The sequence below is a fragment of the Polistes canadensis genome, unplaced genomic scaffold (assembly GCF_001313835.1).
Source record: "Polistes canadensis isolate GaletaPanama2010 unplaced genomic scaffold, ASM131383v1 scaffold_95, whole genome shotgun sequence".
NCBI classification, from domain to species: domain Eukaryota; kingdom Metazoa; phylum Arthropoda; class Insecta; order Hymenoptera; family Vespidae; genus Polistes; species Polistes canadensis.
In genome coordinates this window covers 322,996-347,868 of record NW_014569642.1, presented here as the reverse complement: position 1 = coordinate 347,868, position 24,873 = coordinate 322,996, and the positions used below count along the sequence as shown (strand labels likewise).

Here is a 24,873-nt window from a genome sequence, read left to right as displayed (position 1 = left end):
TTCAAATTGAGAGAGAGAAATTTGATAGTAGTATAATTATATAAGCTAAGTATAATTTCGAATTTTTGATAAAGTTAGTTTAATATAAATGTGTTCAAAACTTACCAGTTTGTGTAGGTAGATAATGAGAATTTACAAAAATAATCATATTACTTTTCTAAAATAATATTTGTTTCAGTTATATATAGCTTATTTAGTTAAAAATACAAGTATTGTTTAATTTTATTGTATAAATTAAATATTATCGTTTGAAGTATAAATATAATATAATTAAATATCATTTGAATTTGTCCATTTGATGTCTTATTCAACGTACGAGATTATAGATTTGCCTTTGACTGCGCAGATACGTCATGAATACATAATAGAAAAAGAAGAATATATATATATATACATATATTACAGAAAGATTACAGAAAATAAAAGAAATTAATATTANAATAAGATTTTAATAATTATTTATAATAAATATGATAAAAGTTCTATTGTTGCGATGGATCCAAAATAATGTTTTCTATTCAGCTTCTCAAAATTTTACATTGAAATTATCAAAATGTACTGTTGCAAATTTTAATAGTGTAATAAACAAGACTGACAAAAGTAACACTGCGAATTGGAAAGATTCTTTACGTATGACTATGAAAATTTATCCTGACTTTATTGTTGAAGAAGAAGAAATTTCTTTGATGAAAGAAATTGACCCATACATGCAACGTTTACGATATGAGTTTGCACATTGGGATAACGTTAGTATAATTTACATGACTTATAGTAGTTTTACTCCAACAATTTTATTCTATTCTTTTAACAAATTTACATTCTTTATAGGCTATTCATGGTTACAGAGAAACAGAGAGAAGACAATGGAATGAACAAAATACTAAAGTAATTAATCGAATACGTGAAAAAGCATTTCCATTAGGAATGCCACAGTTAAGTTTAGTACACGTTTTAGATTTAATGGCTGATGGATGGATAAAGCCGCATGTTGACAGTATTAGGGTAATGTTTTATTTTTAATTGTAATATAATTATAGTTATCTTTATTACTCTCTCTTTTCTAAGTTTAAGTAGTAGTATGTGGTGTGTCAAGGCAGTCACTTATCCAAGTAATAAACATGTTAATTGTTATTTTTCTAATGGAAACTAATTTTTTCAACAAGGGGAGTCCATTGACAATTATAATATAATTATTGTATTTGTTCAGAAAAATATTCTTGTATGATTTCCATTGTGTGTCGTGATGCCGTTCATTCTATCTATTACTATCTTGGAAAAATATTTTAACTATATGTAATATTTTATAAACAGTTTTGCGGAGATGTTATTGCTGGACTGAGTTTATTGAGCGACAGTGTGATGCGCCTAACAATGGTTGGTCACGAACAGGAATGTAGAGAAGATTTTCTTCTTCCTCGTAGATCATTATACGTTATGAGGTAATGATAACCACACTAGCTTATGCATAATATCAATAGTTTAATTAACATCGCATTAAATGAATTTCAGTGGTACAGCAAGACAAATATATAATCATGAAATTTTAAAATCTGAAGAATCCTATTTTCAAGGACACAGAATACCTAGAAATAGGCGTGTATCTATAATATGCAGAAGTGAGGTAGACAAAAAACCAGAAGATATAAAAATTGATTAAATAGTAAGTATCATACTAATTTAAACATTTCTTGTTAAAATAATTGTAATTTATTAATTGAGAAGGAAAAGCTTTATTTGTAAATAATTTCTAATTACAAGAGTCAATCTTGCTTACTTTATAACTATTAACATATGTACATAAAATAGATCATTATAAAAAAAAAAAGATAATGTAGTACATAAAATTTTATCTAATTAAGAAATACATTAGCTATAGTGTCTAATGTGTTTATTTTTAATAAAAGTATGTGTAATATTTATGGAACATGTTTAAATTACCTTGAAACAAAAGTGAACTACCTTTTATTATTTTTATTTTGATAGTTTCATTTGTTACAGAAAATAATTTTTGTTAACTCAAGTAAAACTATTAAAACATCATCTATACTTATAATAATATTGTTAAGATTTATTCTAAGTTTTCTGATATGGATTTAATGGTTTACTTACCTGATGAAGTGGACGTAGATAAAATTACTCAGGTCAACGATTTTTTTTTTTTAAATTATTAATTATAGTATAAAAAGAGAGATATTGCATCTTTTATTTAAATTTATATTTTAAGTTTATAATAAATATTGTTACTTCTGTAGCTAACTCCAAGCATGGTTCATAATTGTGAAACATTAAAAATGGATATAAAAGAGGATATAATAACAGGATCTTCATATATAAGAAAATTTTGGAATTGTATGTTTTTTATATGCACAATAGCACTTGAACATCCATTTACAAAATGGCGATTCAAAAATAAAAAAGTATTAAATTATGAAATTAGTAGACACTTCAAATCTTATCGATATACGATACATCCTTTTAGTATTTTTAGGTTATTTATTTATATTATATTATAATTTTAATTACATAGAATAAATAAATTATACTCATAATTATAGCTCGCACGTATACGCATTCTTTCCATAGAAAATATTGGGAAGCAATAATGGTTATAACCGGCTTTATAACTCTAATTATTAATCCCATATTTCTTTCATTTTATATGAACAAGAAAGAACAATGGTACATATTTAGTAACGTCTTAGATGGTATTATTTTATGTGATACAATTATGTGCTTTTTTACTGGATATTACGATCATTGGACAAATATCGTTATTTTAGATCGTCGTATAATCGCAATGTATGTAAAGCAATTGAATTTCTTCATACTCATTTTACTTTCGATATTCATTACATTTATTATATTTAATAAAAAATGTTTTTCAATTAGAAAATATATAAAAAGTACTTTTATAGTGGATGTTTTATCTATTTTACCATATCAATTAATTGATTTTATAATCTATAAATCAGTTTGGTATTGTGCTATGCTGAAATTAGTAAAAATTATTAGAATACGAGCAATTATTATTTATTCTCGAAGACTCTGTTTTGTGAGTATTTTGTGAAACTATTTAAAATAATTTTTGCAATTAGATTTTGTAATATTTTTAGATATATCATATGGATCGTCAATGGTATCAATTATTTGAAATGATTATGATTATCATAATATCTATAAACTGGGCAGCATGTCTTGAATATTTTATACCATTGACGGTGTCCAATATTTATGGAAGAAACAGAGGGTAAATATTTCTAAAGTGAACTATTATTATCTGAATCATTTTTCATTTTCAATAATTCTTACCAAATAGAAATTATTTAAATAACAATATATAAATAAAATTGATGGACACATTTTTACAGGTCATGGGTTGATTCCCCTGCATTAAAGGAAAGAACAACAAATTATGGAAAATATTTAATTTGTTTGAACAGAGCTATTATTGCTCTAGTTTGTTCAGCTCATTATTTAGACACGAAAACGCCAGACGATATTTTATTAAATATTGTATTATCAATCATTGGTATTCTTGGCTTTATTTATGTTTTAGGTAAACAACGTAATTACAAATGGAACGTTAAAGTTTTGGATTTAATGTATTCTATATATTAGCATATTTTATTACGTGTATACTTTTAGCACAACTTATGCAGTTTATAATAACATTGCATTCGGCCACCAAAAAACACTATAAACATATTCAACAATTACAAGAATATATGAGGTATAAGGAATTACCGTATGCCTTACAATGCCGTCTATTAGAATATTTTAATTATTATAACAAAAAAAATTTAGATAGACATCAACGTATAATCAATCAAGTTTCCTCTTATCTGCAAGAGGTTCGAATAGATATTATATTTGTAATATATCCAAATAGAATTTATGAAAACGAACGAACCCTTTTATTCTTTCAGGAACTTATTTTGCACACTTACAGGAAATTTATTAGTAATGTGCCATTATGTCAACATATTCCAAAATCAGTTGTCTCTCAATTAACAAATATGTTACACTCTGTAATTTATTTAGAAAATGACATAATAGTCAAAGCTGGCGAAGAAGAAGATGGACTCTATTTTATCGCATCTGGCACAGTTGCGGTTTATACCAACTTATGGAAAGAGGTTTTTCTGATGAAATTAAATCATATTTTTTAATGACTAGTTATTTTTTCAATTGAGATATCAATTTATAAGAAAAAGTAATACTTTATATAAATATTTAGGTTTATCATTTAGGAGATGGAGCGTATTTTGGAGACTTAGCTTTATTCGTGAAAAGTATGCATCATACTGCTAATATCATTGCCATAGAAACTTGTGAGATTTATATATTATACAGAGTGAATTTTCAAACCATTATGGAATCTCATCCAGATTTATTTAATATTTTATATAATGCAGTGTTAAAGTTTGTGAAAAAACTTGAATCCTAAAATAGCTTCGATTAAAGGTTCCAATTTTTTTGTTATAACTAATTTAAATAGTAGTTAACTAATAGATCATTAATTATATCAGGCCTAATATTTTGCGCATTTTGTTTAATATTTAATTAATATTTTTAATATTTTCGTTATTATTTAATTTAATTTACGGTTAAATAAAATTCAAATGTTTAGTTTTTATTATTGCTCATGAATGTTGAGAAAATCTATTTCCCATATTAATAACTGTTTTCTCTAATTACTTAAATAATTACTGTAATTAGCAGTGAAAAAAACTTTTATACTTTCGAGGATTTTTATAAGATTGTTGATAAACCGTCATAAGTCTCCAATGTTCCGGATAATCAGTATCTCTAGAACCGTTTACGACACTAAAAGGTGGAGATAAAGTTTCTATACTAAAGGATCTTTTAGCAAATGGTGTTTTTGGTCGTGGTACATCTACCTTTTGTAGTAATCGTTTATTATTCGATTCCATACCTAAAGCGATTCCTACAGCTGATTTGATTAATCTGGGATCGTTTTCTTTTTTATTTTCATAGATCGCATCATTCCTGACAGAATATTGCGATCTAGAACGTTCCCGTAAAGTTGATTTTTGTGTGTTCATAAAATTCGTGCATTTACAACGATGCTGGCAATTGTTTTGATTTTCTTGTAAATTATTATGTAATAATTTATCTTTATCTTTTTTTAAGAGATTCCTCTGATAAATTTCATGATACTTACTATCGTCATGTGAACGCAAATAATCCCGTCTCAATTTTGGAACACCTTGTATGAGTTCAAAAATTGCAGGAGCAGCTCCACCTTCTGATCCATCGATGTGAGTTGGTTTTGGTGGATCATAAATTGGATCCACTGGAGTTTGCCAACAAATAGCTAAATCCATTTTCGTTTCTGGTTTTTTGTAGCCTAATATAGAATCGCAGTAATATTTGGATTCTATCTTGTTGCAACCGTTACTCTTACACCTACTGTTTTTACATTGTTCATTTAACAATGGCAAATGAAAAGATTTCTTTAACTTGAAATTCTTCATTACGTCGTCGTTTATTTTATCAGGAAGCGGCTGATGCTTTAAATTCTCTGCATGTAGCTTTTTTGCCATAGCGAATCTATTGTAGTTTTGTGGTAGCTCTTGATAATCTTCGTTTAATTCTATATTATGGTTTTGTCGATTTTTAGAATAATCGATCATTGTATTTTTAATTGATGAAATTTTTAAATTACCTGACACGTATTTGGGCAAACAACATTCGTGGGTTCTCTTACTTTTCGGAATGTCTATCACGCCTGGACACGCAGCACAACATTTCTTATAAGATATCATTTCAATTTTTTACAAACAAAAAAATCAATCGTACGATGAAATATAATAAATTAAATATTCATCCAAATATGACATGTTCGTTTTATATTTAATTAGAAATTGTTGAAAGCTCAAATAGAATTTCTCGAATGTTTACAGGAATGCGGGCCAGAAAAATTTAACTTTTATATATATGAATGTAACTGTTTGCTTGACAACGGACCATTCAATAATTTTATCTCAATTCTTTCCGTAAATAAGTTTATTTTATATAAAAGAAAAAGAATAAGAATAAAATTATTGCAACAGGTTGAAGATAAATATGACAATATTTTAATTTCGAATTCTTTCCGTGAAAAAGAAAAATTATAAAGTTGGATTTATTTAATTAATTTATTTATTTAAATTCACTGTAAAAAAAAATCAGGAATGATATTGCAGCAGGTTGAAAAAAAGAAGCAGAAATAAGTCAAGGACAAAGATTCTTTTTGTTTCTTTTTAGAGACGTACTTTCACTTATCCTTTTATTCTCTCTTTCTTCTCGGATTTAAAAAAAAAATAAAAAATAACGGTTATAAAATCATTAGGTTTTTCAAGTTAGACTGCATCATCAAATGAATCAACTATTTGCTATTAAGTGACCTTTTGTATGTGAATCGATATAGACTTTAAAGCGTTCAGTAACCGTATGAACGTTCTTGCGTGACACTATTAGTAATACCGATCTAGAAAATATTATTTTTCAAATTGTCCGACTTGTATAAAAAAATGAAATATAAAGAATTATTTATTTTTCTGAATAATAGGAAATACCATCTCGTTTAAGATTCTCCGAATCGTCCGCACGCAATTTCAAATAGAGACTAGAGCATTCATCTAATTATATAAAGAATGATTCACGACATACGTTTAAACGTACAGAATGTGTTGTTCGCGTGTACCCAGTTATAATAAAAATCAAGATTTACCAACATTTATTGTGTTTCATCCATTCGTTGTATTTGTACCGTTCGTTGGATTATCTCATAAAACGGAATAAAATAATAACAGGTAACTGTTGTGACAAGTGCCATGTGTTTTTGAATGAATGAATCAGATCGATAACTAAATAAAGGAGTTGTTCTATTGTGTAGTGCTTCGTAATTAAAAACAAGTAAAAATACGCAAACAATTAATTCGTTTTCCTATGTACTTGTAATGAATAATCTAACAAAAGATAATCACGATGAAATCCTATATATGGATGAAATTCCGGATGAGAAGAAGCAACTATTATCTGTCAAGGTGGAAAATGCATTGCCAAGCGTGGAACCACGCTTGGGTGGAATTCTAGAAACAGACAACACTTACAATCCACGGCCGACTTCGGGTCCGGAAATAGACGACCTAGAACCTGGGATTCTTTCACGTCCGGGTGACAAAGGTATCGACGATGGACTGTTTCCAGAATTACCACCAAACAATCCTAATGGACAATACCCTTCTTTTCCTTTGCCACCACCGATTCAACCATCGATACCGGATGTGAACATTTATCAGCACAAAAAGACTCTTGCACAAGGGATGATGGATCTAGCATTGTTATCAGCTAATGCCAATCAATTACGTTACGTTCTACAAACAGATGGTCGGCATCCTTATTATTATCCTTCACTAGCTATGATTAGTTCTAGTTTGCTTATTCAAATTATAGTTGGTATTGGATTAATTTGGAACAGCAGATATGACGTTAAAGTTGACGCGCAAATGTGTAAAGCTGATATGGCTAATAATTGGACCGTTATCGGTATATTTCTCGTTACGATTCTCAATGTTTTTATTTCGTCGTTCGGTGTAGTCGACCTAATAACGACTTCTACCACATCCTAACAGTTATATAAATTTATTTATGACGTCTTAACGTCCATTTTCTTGGAAATCAAAAATACTCTATTATTATGTGATAATATAACATATCATATATTCATTGTATAATCTAATCTAATCGGGGATTTGGTATTTTAATATTTTGTTTAACAGCATTTTTGTTTTTATAAGTGAAATCTAGTTGATCTATGATATTTTTAGAAACATTCATTTTAAAAATATTTAATTATACATATGTTTTTTTATACAAAAATATTACTACAGCATTAAATTCTAATGCACGGTGGCATAATTGTTAATATATTTTTTAATTGTAAAGCAAGTTCTTCTTTATTTTTTCCAAGCGTTTCTTTTATTTGACTCAGTTGAACAGTTACATCCTTCAACCATTTATTAGCTTCACATTTGATGTCGGGTGTTCTCAGTAAACGAGATGTACATTGAAAATCGTTGTAATTTTCTGCATCATCTTTTGTTTTTTTTGAGCAAATAAAATTTAATTTTTTTTTAATAATATGTTCCAGCAAAGAAACAAAACTAACTATTTCATCCCAATTTATACTACTTTTTTTAATATCTACAGATTTTTCATGCTCCTTGATCACAGTTATCTAAAACCAATTAGATTATATTACTGGCAACATTTTATATATATCTTTATATTTAGAAAATAATTAAATATAAAAAAAATATACCATCCAGTCATAAAATATATATTCTTTTTCCATCCACTTTAAATGTACATCCAACATCGCTCCTATGTTGTACAACTCTGATTTTAGTTGCTTAGATTGAACAAAATTTGAATCTGTATCTTGTAAGACGAATAAACTTTTAACAAATGCAATATCCATAACGTTCATATGAGCAAGACAATCAAAATTCAAGCTTGCACTGTGAGCTTTAGTTGACAATTTAGTTTTGATATCGATTAATTCCGATATACATTTAATATTAAAATTAACTTTACTATTGTGATGGATAATATTTTTTATTTGAGCATTCAAAGAACACGATGTTTCTACCGTAGATATTTCTTTCTAAAATAATATTCTATTTTAATGATGTGTTATTTTTAAAATTATTTTTGTTAAAGTTTGCATATTTACCAAAGATAAGTCAGGGGATGAACATTCCTTTCCTAAAATACTAGATATCAAGTTGATTCGTACAACAATGTTCAAAACATTTTGCGTCGCTAAAAGCCATGCAAATGCTAATAAAAGTACTCTATTGTTACGACAACTTTCAGATAAATTATAAAACTCAATCGCTGGGTATTGTAAATAGGCAAAATATAATTTTGTAGCAGATAATTTATCTGCAACATTATATTCGTTATAACAAAACAAAATGGTCCAATAAATAGCAACAAAGAATATATGTACACATCCAAAAAATTAACAAACTTACCGTATTCCTCAAAGTTTATATTATTTTGATTTTCTTTTGCAGCGTACAAACTTAATATGTGCAATATCGTCCATAATGTATCCTAGATAATAAAATATACATTAAGATAAGGTAATACTCAGAGTAAATACGATAAAAAGAAATTCATTGTTACATTGGGGAGACTTACAGATTGTTCTTTTGGATCATTAAATTTAGATAACCTAAAACATTCTGGTTGAATTGCAACTTTGATTGATAAATTCAAATGTTTGCATAACAATTCAATAATGTTTTTAATATCTGACATGATTTAAAGCTATGGTAAATAAATATTTCCTCACGTGATCATTCATTGTTATCATCATCAGACACGTGATCATCAGACACGTAATCATTAAACTTGATCAATTATTCGATCACGTGTAATAAAAATAAATGAAAAAACGAAACAATTTTGTCAAAAAAAAGTAATTGACTAAATTAATGAATTAATAATTACTTAGATAGTTATTTGTATATTTTATTACAGAAAAAAAATAAACAATGTCCAAAGTAAAATAAATACAATGTAAATAAATTTAAGTGTGTTTACATTTTTTCTACAATTAAAAATAGTTAAAAATGAAAGTAAAGTTAATTGTAGAACGATTAATAACCACTTCCGTGATAGCAGTTAAAATTTGTGGTATTTTTTTTCTAATCCTGATGATAAAACTCCCGATTAAATTTAACAGAGATGACGCATTCAACTGAGCTGAAGGATTTAACATTCCCACTTTTATTTCCAACACACATTTGCACCTTTTAAATATGCAATTATCTACATGCTATCATAAGGTGTCTATTTTTTTATTGGGCTATAAATATTTATTCTTGGTCATTTATATAGAGTCCATCAGCGTATACGAATAGCATTAAATATAAATCCTAAAACAAATCTTATTAATGAAAAAGCATAGTTTGGAATATAAATACAAGTTCGTGCGATGTTTATATTAAACTTGTCTACAATTTTTAATATCACGCAAGAAAATCCGGTTTGCAATATGCTTGTCGCTGTGTGGTTTCCTCTTGGCAAATGATCTCAAGTGACTAACATATGCTGGTTTTCCCCTACTAGTACTTTTAATCCTAACCTGACGTTCTTACATGATACCATAAGCTTTTAATGTATTTGTTCTTTATTGTTTTTAACACAATGAACTATTAATTCTATTCTCTCATTCTCTGATTACCATTATGTGCGAGCAAGTGTTTCCTCGAGTGGCAATTTAATTAGATTTTAATCGAACTAACCCAAATAAAACGTTTTATTTTCATTTTGTTATACGAACCAAACAAAGTTTAAATAAAAATGCACAAAAATATACATTTTTTCATACAATGCATATTTAATTAGTTATTTTAAAACGTCACGTTCCATGACTGACTCTGTATATATGTCTATATATTTAAGTATGTATGCGTGTATGCGTATATAAATATATATACATGTATATATAAGTGAACATATAAAGAGAAGGATAAAAGGAGGAAAAAGAAAAAAATAAATTTTGAAAGAGTAGGAGAATCACCTGAGAGAAGTCACAAGGAAACAAATTAAGAAAGTGATTTGTTATATCGAAAAAAGCATTCAATTGAATCAAGGAGATGACAAAACAAGATACTTTAAGTCGTATTTTCTTGAATGCCTGTGTTATATTATTGGTAAGTTTTTTATTTTTATATACGATTTATGAATAATTTTTATCTGTTAAAATATATATGTTACTCTCAATGTGTAATGCTGACATTGTACAGAATGCCCGAGCGATTTTTAAATTTTCATAGTTTGTTTCACTTACAATAGCTTGAGATCAATACCCCTTCTGTGCTCTAACACACCCCACTGAAGCACATTTTATAGATAGGCCGAAACCTTCTGGACATTCTATAGAATGACTGAGCAATCTGTGAAATACTGCTTATTAAACTTATTGCCTGTTTTATGTGGCATTCTATAGAATGTCCGCTAAATACATATACATATTGGCCGTAATATATACATCGTACGTTTTATATTTGTATTTTATAATATTATTTGATTTTAAGATAACAACAAATATAATATTAAGGTTCAAGATGATATTTATTTAAAAGATATTTGATATACATAGTCCTTGCATTTTACCCTACGCGGGAAATTCAAAAAGTACAAGTAGTGTTTTCTTCAATATTTGTTAAAATGACGATATCTTTCTTTCTTTTTACATTAACTCTTTATTAATTATTTTATAAGATGTTAACGTATAATTTGATGAGTATGTATATATTTTGGTTTATTTATACAAATTACATTTTTCAGGACTCGTGAACAGTATAAATTGTTTTGTTATCTTATGATAATATTTATTTTGCAGTTTTTTAAAAATGTTCGTACTTATCCGCAAGTAGAAGTTGATAAATCGATACAAAATGGAAACAAAACAATTTCTATACTAAATAGAAAGGATCAATCATCAATCTCTGAAACAAATCGCACACATAACCGCGATGTAAATTCAAGAGCTCGATTATTTCAATATGATAATCCAAAATTACTTAATCAAGCTAATGAACATGGTAAATGAATTGTTATGTATTAATAAATAGGATTAAAATAATGCATTAATAAATAATAGTATTAATAAATAAAATATATATACATATATTATTTTTTCGAAATTCTTAAATTTTATAGGAATAAGGCAAAAAATATTACTTGAGCAGCATTTTAATGCTGGTTAGCTACAATCATTTTTTAAATATTTTTTTTTAATGCTTATATTTATTTTATATATTTATTAATAACCATTCTTGTCTAAAGATTCCAAATTTTCTTTACCTAAGCTATAATGTGCAGTCTTCCTTTCTGTGTCCCTTATTCCTGTTTTTTTTTGTCCATATTTTCTTATACCTTTCTTTAACTCCTTCTTGTTCTCAGTGGCCTTGGATTTCTTTTTTTAAATATTTTTTTAATGCTTATTTAATACTTTTTAATACTTATACATTTGTTATTTTACATTAATGAACTTAAAAAAATAAATAAATAAATATAAATTATAAATATAATTTTCTATGTTTACGACTTTGATAGTAATATAAGTTAGAAATTTGTTAAATATTTTAAATCTTTGTATTAAAAATTTTGTTCAACAGAACATATAGACGGTAAATTTGTTTTTCCAACGGAAAATATACCATATACCGATTCACTATCATATATATCGTCACGAATACTGGCACCAATTTGTCATGGATCAACTTTTTGCGAAAGAATACTCGATTATCCCGAAGAAATAATAAATAATGCTATTCAGCAGAATAGTAGTATACAATTTTTTGCCACTATAGATGTGGTGAGAAATAGCTTTTTGTTTTTATATATTATATCAGATTTTATTACAAGATAAAACAATCAAATGTTTACTTATTTTAGATACCCGATGTTGGAAAGAGAATCGGTGTACATAATACACCTCTTTGTCTATCTACTGTAAGTTTTTATAATCAGAAAAATTCGTATGCATTATCATTTTGTTTTTAATTTATTAAGTCTTATTTTTAATATCTATTATCGTTCAATAGGAACATGTAATTTATCCAAGATCAGCGGAAAGTAAGAGCAAGGAATGGTTTGTAATTGTAAATCAAGACAATTTTAAACAAGGAGTACGAATCGAAACATGCAGGTTTGTAAAACTTTATTCGACATTGTAGAAATATTAGAAAACAATTAAGTAAAATCAAATAATTATTTTTAGTAAAAATTGTATATATTAAAGTAATAATATAATTTATTATTATTATTAACAGTAATGAAAATAGCCAGTGCAATATAATGGACAATCTTCCCGAAGGCTACAATACAATATGCAAACAAAAATACATTTATCGTCAATTAGCTGCCGTTTCAAAAAATGGTAAAATTGATGTAGATATGTTTCGTTTCCCATCGAATTGTTGTTGTCACGTTAAATTTACCGGAGACCCAGCTACCAGATTGGGAATATTTGGCGATCAAAGAAATAAACAAAAAACCGATATAAATAATCCTAAAATACCGATATAATAATCCTAAAAATAAAAGTATTAAAGCACTACTTTGATTTATTAAATTTATATGTGAAGTATTTTATTTTTTAAAAATAATGCTACATATTTTTAAATATATAATTATTATCATTTTTATTAGGTAAATAAAAAAAAAATCAAAATGAAATTAATATATAATAAATTTTACGATTATTAACTTTAAAAGGCTTTAATATATTAATTCGATGTCCCCCCACAACAAAATATTTTGATATCAAACAAATGATTACAATGTATTGAATTATGATCTTATTATATTTAATAAAAATAAGAACAAAAATGACACATCATAATTCATGCCGAACATAAAATTGACAAAATGTTATAAACTTCTTATATTACAATAGTGTAATTATTATTATAACAATGAATTGAATGATTAATTAATTAACTCGAATAAGTTATGTATTTTCTTCTTAATTGAGAACATAAAATATACAACAAATTACATCATGTGAAAGTAATCAATTTAGCTTACACATTTTAGTAACAAAACACATGGGCATATATGTATATTTTATATACATATAACTTATCAATTCGAATATATTGTATATTTCTAAGAAAAACCTAAAGCCATATTCCAAATCTATCCATATTCTTTCTTTCTTTCCGATATAAAAGACATATATTTAGTTGAACAAAAGATATTTCACTAGGGTAGCTGTAAAAAAAAAAAAATTTGTATCATTTATTATAACAATAACAAAAGGATTGACTTTTCAATATGTTTTTCTATATATGTCCTTTTTTCTCTATATTTAATTCTAAGAATATTTGGAGATAGAGGATAAATTAATTGTTGTATGTGTATATATCATGCAGAGCAAATTAAGTGTGCGAATTTAGAGGAAATATTTTCCCCCAAAAAAAAAAGAAAATCTATATTAAATATTATCATAACATTCTAATCAATGTTCGAAACATTGATCAAAAGAAATTTTCATGAAAGATTTTATACTTGCTATATTAAAAAAGAATGAAGAGAATTATTTTATTTAATTTTCTTGTTTATGTGTTTTCACGAATTAAAAACATGTAAAAAGCAAAATTTATGCAAAATAATCTACTACATTATACGACTTTGTACATAATGATGATCTAAATGTCAAGACCAATAAATATATAATTAATACAACTGCAAAGGGAAAAACATTATATTTTTTTATATCAAATAAACTAAAGTATTATAATACGATATACTATGATATCATGATGCACTTTGGAATGTTATTAACCCAAATGAAAACTGTAGCCATTGTAAAATTCAGTTCGAAATTGAAAGCCTGCGTCTGGAGGAAAGAACGTTGGGAACATTCCACGAGTATCCATGTCTGAAAAAACAATTTTTATTCTTAGATACATTAATGATTAACCAAATCATGATTTGTTAAATTATTGTTCACATTTAATTCATTGAATAATGAATAATAATTTGACAAACCTTGCATATTGTTATCACTGTCATCAATGTCATGGCCACTATCATAACGCAAACGTTTCTTCGGATCCGATAGAATACCATACGCTTCTCCAACTTCTTTAAACTTCTTTTCTTGTTCCTTCTTTTCCCCTTCAGTTGCATTAGCATGTCGATCTGATAATTATTCAAATAAATATTAAAATTATAACATTTTATTTTTACGCTATATTATATGATTTATTAATGTTTTTAATACCTGGATGATGGACCATAGCCCGTTTCCTATATGCTTTTTTAATATCATCAGTTGATGCGTTTTTATCGATACCTAATATTTTATAATAGTCTTTCCTTTTCGATTTTTTCAAAGCCATTTTCGCTCCCATAAGGAATCTCTTATTTTCTGTAAAATAAAATATTAAATATAGTATTAATAAGTTTTTATATTTTAATGAATAATAAATACTTGAATAATTATATGTATAATATTCGTACCACGACTGTTATCTATTTTACACGCTTTCTCAAAATCACGAACAGCATCTTCGTATTCATTTAATTCCAAATAAGATGATCCTCTCCTAAGCAAAGCTTTAAGATAATTTTCATCGAGTTTTAAAGCTTCTGTGCATTCTGTTATCGATTCCTTCACTCTTCCTAACTATAGTAACAAAGAAAAGTTTTTTTTATTTAAGTATACAACAAACAGAACATTTATTATTACATGTAATTTAGTATATAATGTTTGTTTCAACTTACTTTAATAGCTGCTGTTGCTTTATTAAAATGAAGTTTAGCATTGGTCATAATATTTTGAGGATCTATAGTTAAAGCCTCTGTAAATAAATTGTAAGCTTCTTGATAGCGTTTCATTTTAAATGCTGCATTCCCATCTTCTTTTTTCTTTTTTAAAGCTTTCGCTCTCTAAAAGTAAGGTAAAGATTAATACTACATACATTTTTTAATTTACAAATTAATTTACCATAATAAATTAAAAATATTTGTACTACCTTATAAATTTCCAATGCCTTATCGTGATCAGGTGCTAATCTTAATACTTGTTGAAAATGTGCGAAAGCTCTATCAACGTTATCTTGGAAATACAAACACATACCACGAATATAAATAGCATCCGCATTTTGTTTATCAATGTGCAAAACGTCACTGAAATATAATAAGTATATTCAAAGTATAAATAAATAAAATATAATTCAGACTGAATAAAATCTTTGTAAAATAAACGTTAATTTACTTGGCAATTTCTTGTGCTTCTTCGTATCTTCCTAAAAATGCGAGACATTCAGCTTTGATTAATTTAAATCTTGTGCACGATGTACTAACATCGCAACATCGATCCATACAATATACAACCTATTAACAAAAAAAGACAAAACATCGGTTTGCAAAGTATACTTCAACTACAGAGTTCAAATGATTAACGATATGAATATATTTGTCGGTTGTGGCAGACACATATTGATATGTATTTTTTTTCCATTGCTTTTGTATCTTCTACTATTCCCAAAATGGACCAGACGTTAAGAAACATCCTATATAATAGTACTAGATTTTTCAAAATCTTTGTTAACAATATTGTTAGCAGTGGAAATGAGCATTACATTTACACAAACCTCTAACCTTACGGAAATCTTTCACTGCGTAAGCAGTATCCGCATCCTTAAGATACTTCTGTATATACTCTAAATCCTTTTGTTCAGAAGCTACAGACGTATTATCAGGATCTAATTTCAAAAGTTTAGATATATTAGTTTCAGCTTCTATGATATCACCCAAAATCAATGAACATTTGATAACCCTGATGTATGCCTAGGAATATAAAAATCATATTTACATAAGAAAAGAAATATATATTAAATGAATAAATCATAATATTTCATTGAACATATATATAAGTACTTTGAGAAACAATGGGTCCAATTCAATGCATTTTTTAGCGTCAACTAAAGCGTTACGATATAGGCCAAGCATCATATAACAAGCTGCTCTGTTACCATAATAACGTGGTTCATCTGAACACATCTCTAGAATCACCATTATCATTTTTTTTATTATTACTATATTATTATTATTTCTATTAATTATAGAACAAAAGATTAGTTTCATTACATAAACTAGTATCTATATACTTACCAATAACTTCATTGTATCCAGTTAATGCTTTTTTATATTGTTTCAAAGAATAATATTGATTTGCTATTTCTTTCTTTGCCTCTGCCAATCTAAAGACAAATTGATACACAATTTTAATATAATTACATAATTTAAAAAACAAATATAGAATGGAAAATTTACTTTTCGTCGATATGTGAAAAAATTTCAAATGTAAATAAAACAATATAAAATGGACTTTACTCACTCTTCAACAACCGATTTGTCTACATTCATGGCGTTGGAGACAGGTTCCAATTCTTCGTTCATTTGTACTTCATTCGCCATAATTAATGTTATTAAGTACAATTAAAAGAAATAATGATAAATAAATTCATTCAATATAACATCGTATTAGTAATAAATATTATTGCACGAATAATTTAACGAAAAAAAAATATATTTTCGTGATAATGTACAAATGTTCAATGTTCAATATTCAATGTTACAACAAGAAAGGGCTAGAGATCTGTTTCGACAATTGTATTGAACTATGTGACACGCGATTACGATAAAATACTAGCATTCGTAATTTAAATACCAATTGGAATACCGAATATTTCTTTACTTAAAAGATATTTCATTCTATAACGTTTGAAATATTATTATGGAACACATATTTATAGATAAATTATATTGGCCAACTAAAACCCTGTCGTATTTTTTATCAGCGACTATATAAAGAAGTGGCTTTAAGGTGACTTAAGCAACTGTACTACAACCACGCGTGATTTGCAACCAACTTTAAAACACAGGATAGGCACAATTGGAACAAATAATTCCTAGAAAAATATTATTACCGATCACGAGTGAAACTTTTTTTTTATACGAAACAATAAATAATTTGTACAGTTCTTTTTAAAACAATATATATATATATATATATATATATATATATTTTTCGTAATAAAAATTAAAAAAGAAGTTATGTATAACAAAAATTAACAACAATCAAATATCGGAATACTTTCAAAGCGAATTTAGCTGCAATTAACTAAAATTTTGTTTTCTCTATAATACGACAAAGTATAACAATCAGATATAATAATTTGATATTTGAATGATGTTAAAAAGATGTTTTAATGATTTTGATTGTTTTTAAGAAGAGGTATTCAAAATATAAGATTATTAAATGCAATAATAATGAAATGATTATATATTAAACGTCTTTGCATATGTAAACCAATCAAATGTAGATTTCAATTTGTCCAATTTTAAAATTGGATCGATTAATTGTACTTATGTTAGATGTATTTGGGTAGTAGAATACATATAAGATAATCATTACAGAGGATCGTTTGTCATGTTTCCTGGCGGGTTTGAACGTACTGGAACATCAAAGAAGTGACAAAAAAAAAGTAACATGAAAGCAACTTTTGGTTAAGTTTCTGTCTTGCAAAATTTGTAATAACCGTTGTGTTGTAACGTGTGTAGTTTAAAAATAAAGTATAAATTATGTATTGTCCAAGTATCAGTACCTATAAATGCTTTATGTTACGTATAGGTTAAGATGTAAAGTTATTTTGATAGTATGATTTAATTTGATTTAAAAACCATAAATGTTGTTAGATTACATTGTAATTATTGCATTGTATCATTTGTTTCAGATTTGAGAGATTAAGAAATTGAGACAGCAAGCTTAAACTTTAATGCAAAATGGCAGGTAGTAGCGAACTTTGGATACAATGTTTTAAGTGTTGTTTGCAACAACAAGAACCACGTTCACGAAGTGGGAAACACAAGTCTCATCAGAGGCTCAGGATAGATCGGAGCATGATTGGAGAGCCTACAAATTTTCGACATACAGGTCATATCAGTAGCGATGACTTCAATATGACTGGAGATTGCTTATCTACTATTCAAGAAAGAATGCAACATAAAGGTGGTTATGACACTTCCTTTAGCGTTAAGGTAATTATTAATTTATTTTTAACAAATAAACTTAATTATTCTCTTTTTGATAGCACATGCACATACATATATTCATTTGTTATTGTTTTAGGCATATTGATACGCATTAAAAAAAGTATTTGAACTGCCAGAGTATTATTGGAAGAAATGAATCGACTGACGTTTTTTTATTAACGATGTATTCGCTTCCTGACTTAATAGTAATACAATGCACTATGCGCAATTATGTATTTTATAAATCTTTTTTTGTTGTTGTTTATACAATTAATGTCAATAGAGAGTATACTCTTAGATCTTCATTACTTTTTTTATAAAGACAAGATCTCAGAAAAAATTAACGATTATTCTTATATGATTGCCAAAAATTGATTAAAAGAGTGTCATCTGATTTATTACATGGACTTGTAAGATTACGAATGTATTTATATATATTAATGAATTCTTCTATGTTGATTTATACTTTGAATATTTTTATCTTTAAGTGTAACCTTATAAATATAATAAATGATTGTATATAAAAGAAACAAAAACAACAAATAATAAAATTGTAATACAGTCTTGTAATTTAAATGTATTTTAATTGAATGAAAATATTATATAAAGTATAATTATAGAAAAAAAAACAAAATTTAGAAAAGAATATAAAATTCTATTGCATTTAACGATTTAGTTCCCGAAATATCCCTATGTGATTAAAACAACAAAATTCCTAAAATTTAAATATCTTCTTCTATAAAGAATGATTCCAAAGTTTTTAATGTATCTCTCTCTCTCTCTCTCTCTCTCTTTTTCTCGTTGATAAATTAATTACAATATATTAAATTATTAATATTTATATTTATTTATGTCAAATGCATTATATTGAAATTCTATCTTTATTATATCAAGTAGGAATCTTTTAAAAAATTTGAAAAGACATTGATATTAAGTTGAAAAACTTATTATCACAGTATATTTAAAAAAAAATATATTATAATTAACATTCATTTTAAAAGTTCCTATTTTTAACGATATTTTTAATATGCGTAATATTATAATTATTAGTAATTATTGTTATTGTCCATGAAAAATGAGGAATAGTTAGGACTTCGAACCGTAAGTGACTGCCACGTCACTGACAATTACCACTATACTCATAACTGCAGTTAGTTACTTCGAGATTCCTCCATCAGTGTTCTCAGTGGGGAAGACATTCTATGTAAACACACTGTTGATCTCGATTTTAAATAATCTCCATTTTTTCTTCATATATTATTGTAATTAATTGAAAATTAATTATGGCACGTGTACTTGTAGGTGTTAAAAGGGTAATCGATTATGCGGTCAAGGTAAATTTGAACTTTTAGGATATTAAAACATAGAATTACTTTAATTAACAATAAAAAGAAACAAAAAAAAGGTAAATTTATCTTATCTTTACGTTTTAACAAATTCGATCTTGTCTAAGATCATTCATTAATTTATAAACCAATGAAACACTTGTTGCAACATAATGTAATTTTATATTTTTATGTATAAATTAATCATTTATTATTATATATATATATATATATATATTATATCATTTATTATATTATATAAATATTTTTTGTCCAAATATAGTTAATAATTTAAAAACTGTTTTTTTTGTAATTAATACTTTAATCCATCATTTTTTTTAGATCCGTGTCAAACCAGACAAAACAGGAGTCGTTACAGATGGAGTCAAACATTCAATGAATCCTTTCGACGAAATAGCTGTTGAGGAAGCTATAAGAATGAAAGAAAAAAAATTGGTACAAGAAGTCATTGCTGTTACATGTGGTCCTACTCAAGCACAAGATGCTTTGAGAACTGCGTTAGCTATGGGTGCTGATCGTGGAATACATGTGGAAGTATTGCCAGCAGAATACGAAACTTTGCAGCCAATTCATGTGTCTAAAATTTTTGCTAAACTTGCTAAAAATGAGAAAGCTGATTTAATTATTGTTGGAAAGCAAGCAATCGATGATGATAACAATCAAACTGCTCAAATGATTGCTGGTAATTTGGATTGGCCAGTAGGAACATTTTGCAGTAAGGTATTTTAGTTTTTGATATAAATGATAAACATCTGTAAAGATTTATGGATTTATATTAATTTAAGATATCAAGATGTTTAATTATTAGATTGAATTCAGTTTACTTTTGAAATCATTTTATTTATCGTTAGATCGAGCATGGTAATGGTGAATTGACTATTACTCGAGAAATCGATGGGGGATTGGAAACTCTCAGGCTAAAAACTCCAGCTATTCTCAGCACTGATCTTCGTCTGAATGAACCACGGTATGCCACATTACCAAATATTATGAAAGCCAAAAAGAAACCGATCAAAAAAATTAGTCCAAAGGATCTTGGTATAGACATATCACCAAGAATTGAGGTTATTTCTGTAGAAGAACCACCAATTAGACAAGCTGGTTCTATAGTACCTGATGTTGATACTTTAATAGCTAAACTAAAGGAACGTGGACATCTTTGATATCTTCCAAATAATATATGATATAGAAGATTATAAATATTTTTTGTGCAATGAATTTTATTATATTTTTCTGTATATAACATATGCCTTATGTACATTATTGGAATAAATAAAATCTATATTATATATTTTCATAAATTTTGTACCATGTGGAGGCATAATCTTCTCTCTTTGTCATTTATTCTTTTTTATTATTTTAATAAAATATTATTATTATATATATATACTTATATGTCTTTGGTATACAATATACTTTAAACATGTCTTTTGAAATTTTATATATACAATGGCTAATCAATTAACAAACATTTGTTCAAAGACAATGTTCGCAGTCTGAACTGTTCATTAGCTGATCACTCACTGCATATATACATGTAATAGTTTTTGGGAAAGAACATTAGAATTATTGTCCAATAAATAGATTTTCAATTTTTATAACTATAATAAATAACATAGTTATGTTGTTTCTGATTTTTTTACTAATAAAATTTTTTGTTGTGCCTTGATAACAAATAGAACTTGAATAAAATATAACATAATTTATAAAGCCACCTTTGTAAAAACAGCACTACGATTCTGATATAAAATAACAATTGTATCAATTTACATTAATATTGTCAACAATGAAATTACAAGTAACAGGACACAGTTGATAAAGTTATTTACTACTGATTTTTTTCATTATTTACATTGAAAAATTGATGTTAAATCGTTCAGTTGTTTACATTTAAAACTAATAAAATAAATTATTTTCATATAAGACTTACGATAAATTTAAATGCAGGTACAACATAAGTACATTTTAACGAAGTGTATGTATATTCTATGTATTAAAATTAATATTTCTCTTCTGCAAAAGCGCAGTTTAAACTGCAAACATTTTATATTCATTATTTATCAATATTCTTAATCTCTAAATAATAAGAATGTGCGTTTCTCGTATTGTAAACTTTTAAATAGGATTGCTCGATTCATTCATTTCAATATATAAACTATACTTATAAAAAATTCATTGTATCATAACAGTCTTTTACGATCGCAATCCTATTACGTCTTAAATACTAGTTCATTCTTTTACAATAAAACTTTCCAATCAAATTTGCTATTACTAGTATGCGTGATTGGAGGGAAAGGAGGCGCCTGAACTTGCCATCCATTGGATTCTTTGCTAGTAACTGCACATGCCAAGTATGATATTTTTTGAGCTATTTTCGTAATTTCTGACGGTGGTGGTATCTCACCGCCGGTCAATTGTTTAGTTAAAGCTGATAAAGTACTAGCATGACCTACTATGAGAATGTTACCTTTCGTATTTTCAATAATATGTTTAATTAATTTATAGCTTCTTTCATAATACTGCGTTGAAGTTTCTTTTATAGTGAGATCTTTAACTTCAATTATATGATTATATTTTGTATCCACGTTGTAACCTGCATTAATTAATTCTGCGGGAGTCATCCAGGTAGGTACACCAGCTGGATACCATGCTAACCATTCTGTTAAACCTGGCTCAATTTTTATGGGTATGTCTAATTCTAAACCTTTTAAAATATTATTAAGCGTTTGAATACATCTTAGAAACGGCGAGGTAAAAGCTGCATCTACTTGCATTTTAGATGATTTTATTGCATCCCCAATCAATCTTGCTTGTAGTTCTCCAACTGACGTTATAGGACCGTCATGCTTAAATTCATCTATATTTCTTGTTGGTATAACCTTTGGCATATTTAGATCTCTACGTATGTAAGAACCATCTTCAAAGCAATATGGGATCCATTCACCAAATGTAAAATCTACTCTTTCTCCATGACGACATATCACGAGTTGTCTTGCTGGAATTACAGATGACGAAGAAGAAGTGGACTCTTCTATCTGCATAAAGAAGAAATATAAATAAGATATAAATGTTATATCATTATTCTAATTACGAATTTTTTAGATGGTTGAAAAACTTTAATTTAATTACTGATTCTATTTCTGCTCTGGTTGTATCTACAGATTCTTCTATATTTGTACTGCTTATTTGGTGACTCACTTCTTCTTCTTCCTCCACAATATCTTCTACATTATTATTAATTTGTACAGTATAATGCAATGTCCAGGAATCTGATTCAGCTGTTCGTTTTGTGTGATTTAAAGGAAAATTTCCTGTAGCCCCGGTCAACCATGAAGTACCTTCAACCCATCCATCTGTAGAAGAGTTGTATGATTCTTCCATTATGTAAATGTAATCTCCTACTCTTAATTCCAAATCATCATCTTCTCTGGATGTGTACGCGTATATAACTTTATGTACACGGGAATTTTTTAATCTAGAGTCCCGAGAGTATAATCTAAGTTCCCAATTATCTACTGTAGCTGGTTTCAATTTTTCAACCATTGTACGGAGAGGTTGAAACAAGTTGCTGGGAAACTGATAAGCCAATGTAAGATGTAACGGCTTAACTTGATGATTGGCAACGATATTAAAGGTTGATAATTTAGCAGCATAATTGGCAGAAATTTTGTTAAGCCATTTAGCATCCTCATCTTTGACAAAAAGTCCCATAAAATTGGATGAAATATATGGTTCCAAATGAACCCTGTTGTAAGGTTCATTGCGATCTATGATATTATTAAGAGAATATACAAATTCTGGTTCTAGTTCGTCTGATACCTGGAAATAAAAACAAAATACTCAATAACATGATGTATAAAGCTTCAATCTAATAGATCAAACAATTAATCATTTTACTTACTTGGAAAAAAGATACAAGCGTTATATGTGGCATATAATTAAGTGCTCCATTCCAACCTAACTGTTCGCTTTCAGCCCAAAACTTTGAAAGAGTTTCAGCTAATGCTCCAGTAGGACAAGCATACAATACATATTGTCTATGCGTAATAAAATCTAAAGTCGGATCTTTGACATGAGCAAGTAACCAGTCAGATGCAAGCTGAATGCCACGGTGTCCGGTGGCAGCTAATGCTTTTTCTCTGTAATCACATAATTGTTTATGTGTAATACAAAAATTCAATTGTAACTTTGCACAAGGAAAATTTAACACATTTAGGTTCAACGAATAAATGAATAATTATTGAACGTCAAACAATATAATTAAAATATTGAAACAATGTATGTGTATCATCATTTATAATAAAAATAATTAAAATATGTGATAACAATAATTTCAGATGGAAGATGAAATGAATGTTAAATGTCATACAATTTGACAGTCGTCTGTTTACAATGACAATTAGTAAACAGAAAGAAAATGTTAAGATTAAATTTGCCCTATTTTGGATGATAAAAATATTGTATTATTGTTAATTTACTCACGCTCGATGTTTCGGAAATCCAAGTTGCAAAAGGGTTTGCAAAGGAGTCATTTGTTGTTTAAAAATCTTCTTCCTTAAGGGATTTTTTCGTGGTGGTAATGTCGCCATGATGATGTACGTTACTTAAGAGTTGTCACTAAACTTCAACTGGATCAGGAATATGAAATCTTATTGACTGGGAGAGGGAACATACCGTTGAATTTTAACTTTGAATTTTATTTAAAATGACCTTTCTTTTCAAATAAATAAATTAAATGTTTGTCGATATAAACGTATATCCTTAGAATTTCTTTCTGTTGGTTTAAATTTACGGATAATTCAACAATATCTTAATGTTTATAATGTAAGAGAATTATCTATACTTCTATTTTTACGGAAATCATGCTTTTATTTTTTTTATCTTTGAA

The 24,873-nt window shown here is 27.1% G+C and overlaps 9 protein-coding genes and 1 long non-coding RNA gene across 21 annotated transcripts; 5 read left to right on the top strand and 5 right to left on the bottom strand.

Annotated features, from left to right (window-relative positions):
• Positions 1–452: 452 nt before the first annotated feature.
• On the top strand, positions 453–4,554 carry LOC106787192 (alpha-ketoglutarate-dependent dioxygenase alkB homolog 7, mitochondrial-like). 5 transcript variants are annotated; one of them, XM_014749342.1, is made up of 7 exons: positions 1,387–1,439; positions 1,510–1,660; positions 3,114–3,247; positions 3,369–3,556; positions 3,646–3,851; positions 3,927–4,136; positions 4,238–4,554. In XM_014749342.1, exons 3-7 carry the CDS (start codon positions 3,123–3,125, stop codon positions 4,445–4,447), a joined length of 939 nt encoding a protein of 312 aa, XP_014604828.1. In that variant the 5' UTR covers positions 1,387–1,439; positions 1,510–1,660; positions 3,114–3,122; the 3' UTR covers positions 4,448–4,554. The 5 variants fall into 5 exon arrangements, with proteins under 5 accessions (XP_014604831.1, XP_014604830.1, XP_014604829.1 ...); XM_014749341.1 differs by having other exon boundaries at positions 3,646–4,136; XM_014749345.1 differs by lacking the exons at positions 3,114–3,247; positions 3,369–3,556; positions 3,646–3,851; positions 3,927–4,136; positions 4,238–4,554 and adding exons at positions 453–746; positions 829–1,002; positions 2,253–2,436 and having other exon boundaries at positions 1,312–1,439.
• A 41-nt stretch (positions 4,555–4,595) lies between these two features.
• Positions 4,596–6,018, bottom strand: LOC106787191. 2 transcript variants are annotated; one of them, XM_014749339.1, is made up of 2 exons: positions 5,690–6,018; positions 4,596–5,617 (listed from the first exon to the last, which is right to left on the bottom strand). In XM_014749339.1, exons 1-2 carry the CDS (start codon positions 5,787–5,789, stop codon positions 4,716–4,718), a joined length of 1,002 nt encoding a protein of 333 aa, XP_014604825.1. In that variant the 5' UTR covers positions 5,790–6,018; the 3' UTR covers positions 4,596–4,715. The 2 variants fall into 2 exon arrangements, with proteins under 2 accessions (XP_014604825.1, XP_014604824.1); XM_014749338.1 differs by having other exon boundaries at positions 4,596–6,018.
• A 317-nt stretch (positions 6,019–6,335) lies between these two features.
• On the top strand, positions 6,336–7,953 carry LOC106787194 (ninjurin-1-like). The gene has a single exon (XM_014749347.1). It carries the CDS (start codon positions 6,966–6,968, stop codon positions 7,635–7,637), a length of 672 nt encoding a protein of 223 aa, XP_014604833.1. The 5' UTR covers positions 6,336–6,965; the 3' UTR covers positions 7,638–7,953.
• On the bottom strand, positions 7,849–9,516 carry LOC106787190. Of its 3 annotated transcripts, XM_014749336.1 has the most exons (6): positions 9,371–9,504; positions 9,217–9,250; positions 9,048–9,129; positions 8,744–8,955; positions 8,330–8,674; positions 7,849–8,245 (listed from the first exon to the last, which is right to left on the bottom strand). In XM_014749336.1, exons 1-6 carry the CDS (start codon positions 9,376–9,378, stop codon positions 7,901–7,903), a joined length of 1,026 nt encoding a protein of 341 aa, XP_014604822.1. In that variant the 5' UTR covers positions 9,379–9,504; the 3' UTR covers positions 7,849–7,900. The 3 variants fall into 3 exon arrangements, with proteins under 3 accessions (XP_014604822.1, XP_014604821.1, XP_014604823.1); XM_014749335.1 differs by having other exon boundaries at positions 9,217–9,516; XM_014749337.1 differs by having other exon boundaries at positions 8,744–8,775; positions 9,217–9,516.
• A 257-nt stretch (positions 9,517–9,773) lies between these two features.
• Positions 9,774–10,477, bottom strand: LOC106787195. Its single transcript, XR_001381752.1, has 2 exons — positions 10,265–10,477; positions 9,774–9,956 (listed from the first exon to the last, which is right to left on the bottom strand). It is a non-coding gene; the product is annotated as an uncharacterized LOC106787195 (long non-coding RNA).
• LOC106787193 lies at positions 9,955–13,307 on the top strand. Its single transcript, XM_014749346.1, has 6 exons — positions 9,955–10,736; positions 11,429–11,630; positions 12,207–12,406; positions 12,487–12,543; positions 12,636–12,739; positions 12,864–13,307. Exons 1-6 carry the CDS (start codon positions 10,680–10,682, stop codon positions 13,117–13,119), a joined length of 876 nt encoding a protein of 291 aa, XP_014604832.1. The 5' UTR covers positions 9,955–10,679; the 3' UTR covers positions 13,120–13,307.
• Positions 13,308–14,134: 827 nt separating this feature from the next.
• LOC106787189 (dnaJ homolog subfamily C member 7) lies at positions 14,135–17,488 on the bottom strand. The gene is made up of 11 exons (XM_014749334.1): positions 16,943–17,488; positions 16,717–16,805; positions 16,483–16,607; positions 16,204–16,392; positions 15,818–15,936; positions 15,576–15,729; positions 15,325–15,489; positions 15,061–15,226; positions 14,822–14,968; positions 14,587–14,739; positions 14,135–14,476 (listed from the first exon to the last, which is right to left on the bottom strand). The coding sequence occupies exons 1-11, from the start codon at positions 17,020–17,022 to the stop codon at positions 14,376–14,378; spliced, it is 1,488 nt and encodes a 495-aa protein (XP_014604820.1). The 5' UTR covers positions 17,023–17,488; the 3' UTR covers positions 14,135–14,375.
• A 476-nt stretch (positions 17,489–17,964) lies between these two features.
• On the top strand, positions 17,965–19,190 carry LOC106787178 (CDC42 small effector protein homolog). Of its 4 annotated transcripts, none has more exons than XM_014749308.1 (3): positions 17,965–18,092; positions 18,342–18,645; positions 18,737–19,190. In XM_014749308.1, exons 2-3 carry the CDS (start codon positions 18,391–18,393, stop codon positions 18,743–18,745), a joined length of 264 nt encoding a protein of 87 aa, XP_014604794.1. In that variant the 5' UTR covers positions 17,965–18,092; positions 18,342–18,390; the 3' UTR covers positions 18,746–19,190. The 4 variants fall into 4 exon arrangements, with proteins under 4 accessions (XP_014604794.1, XP_014604797.1, XP_014604798.1 ...); XM_014749311.1 differs by having other exon boundaries at positions 17,968–18,263; XM_014749312.1 differs by having other exon boundaries at positions 17,977–18,113.
• Positions 19,191–19,761: 571 nt separating this feature from the next.
• Positions 19,762–21,280, top strand: LOC106787176 (electron transfer flavoprotein subunit beta). Its single transcript, XM_014749305.1, has 3 exons — positions 19,762–19,973; positions 20,307–20,705; positions 20,837–21,280. Exons 1-3 carry the CDS (start codon positions 19,923–19,925, stop codon positions 21,146–21,148), a joined length of 762 nt encoding a protein of 253 aa, XP_014604791.1. The 5' UTR covers positions 19,762–19,922; the 3' UTR covers positions 21,149–21,280.
• Positions 21,281–21,609: 329 nt separating this feature from the next.
• On the bottom strand, positions 21,610–24,830 carry LOC106787230 (protein UBASH3A homolog). Of its 2 annotated transcripts, none has more exons than XM_014749426.1 (4): positions 24,468–24,830; positions 23,887–24,124; positions 23,184–23,804; positions 21,610–23,020 (listed from the first exon to the last, which is right to left on the bottom strand). In XM_014749426.1, exons 1-4 carry the CDS (start codon positions 24,572–24,574, stop codon positions 22,223–22,225), a joined length of 1,764 nt encoding a protein of 587 aa, XP_014604912.1. In that variant the 5' UTR covers positions 24,575–24,830; the 3' UTR covers positions 21,610–22,222. The 2 variants fall into 2 exon arrangements, with proteins under 2 accessions (XP_014604912.1, XP_014604911.1); XM_014749425.1 differs by having other exon boundaries at positions 23,115–23,804; positions 24,468–24,829.
• Between the last annotated feature and the right edge of the window lie 43 nt (positions 24,831–24,873).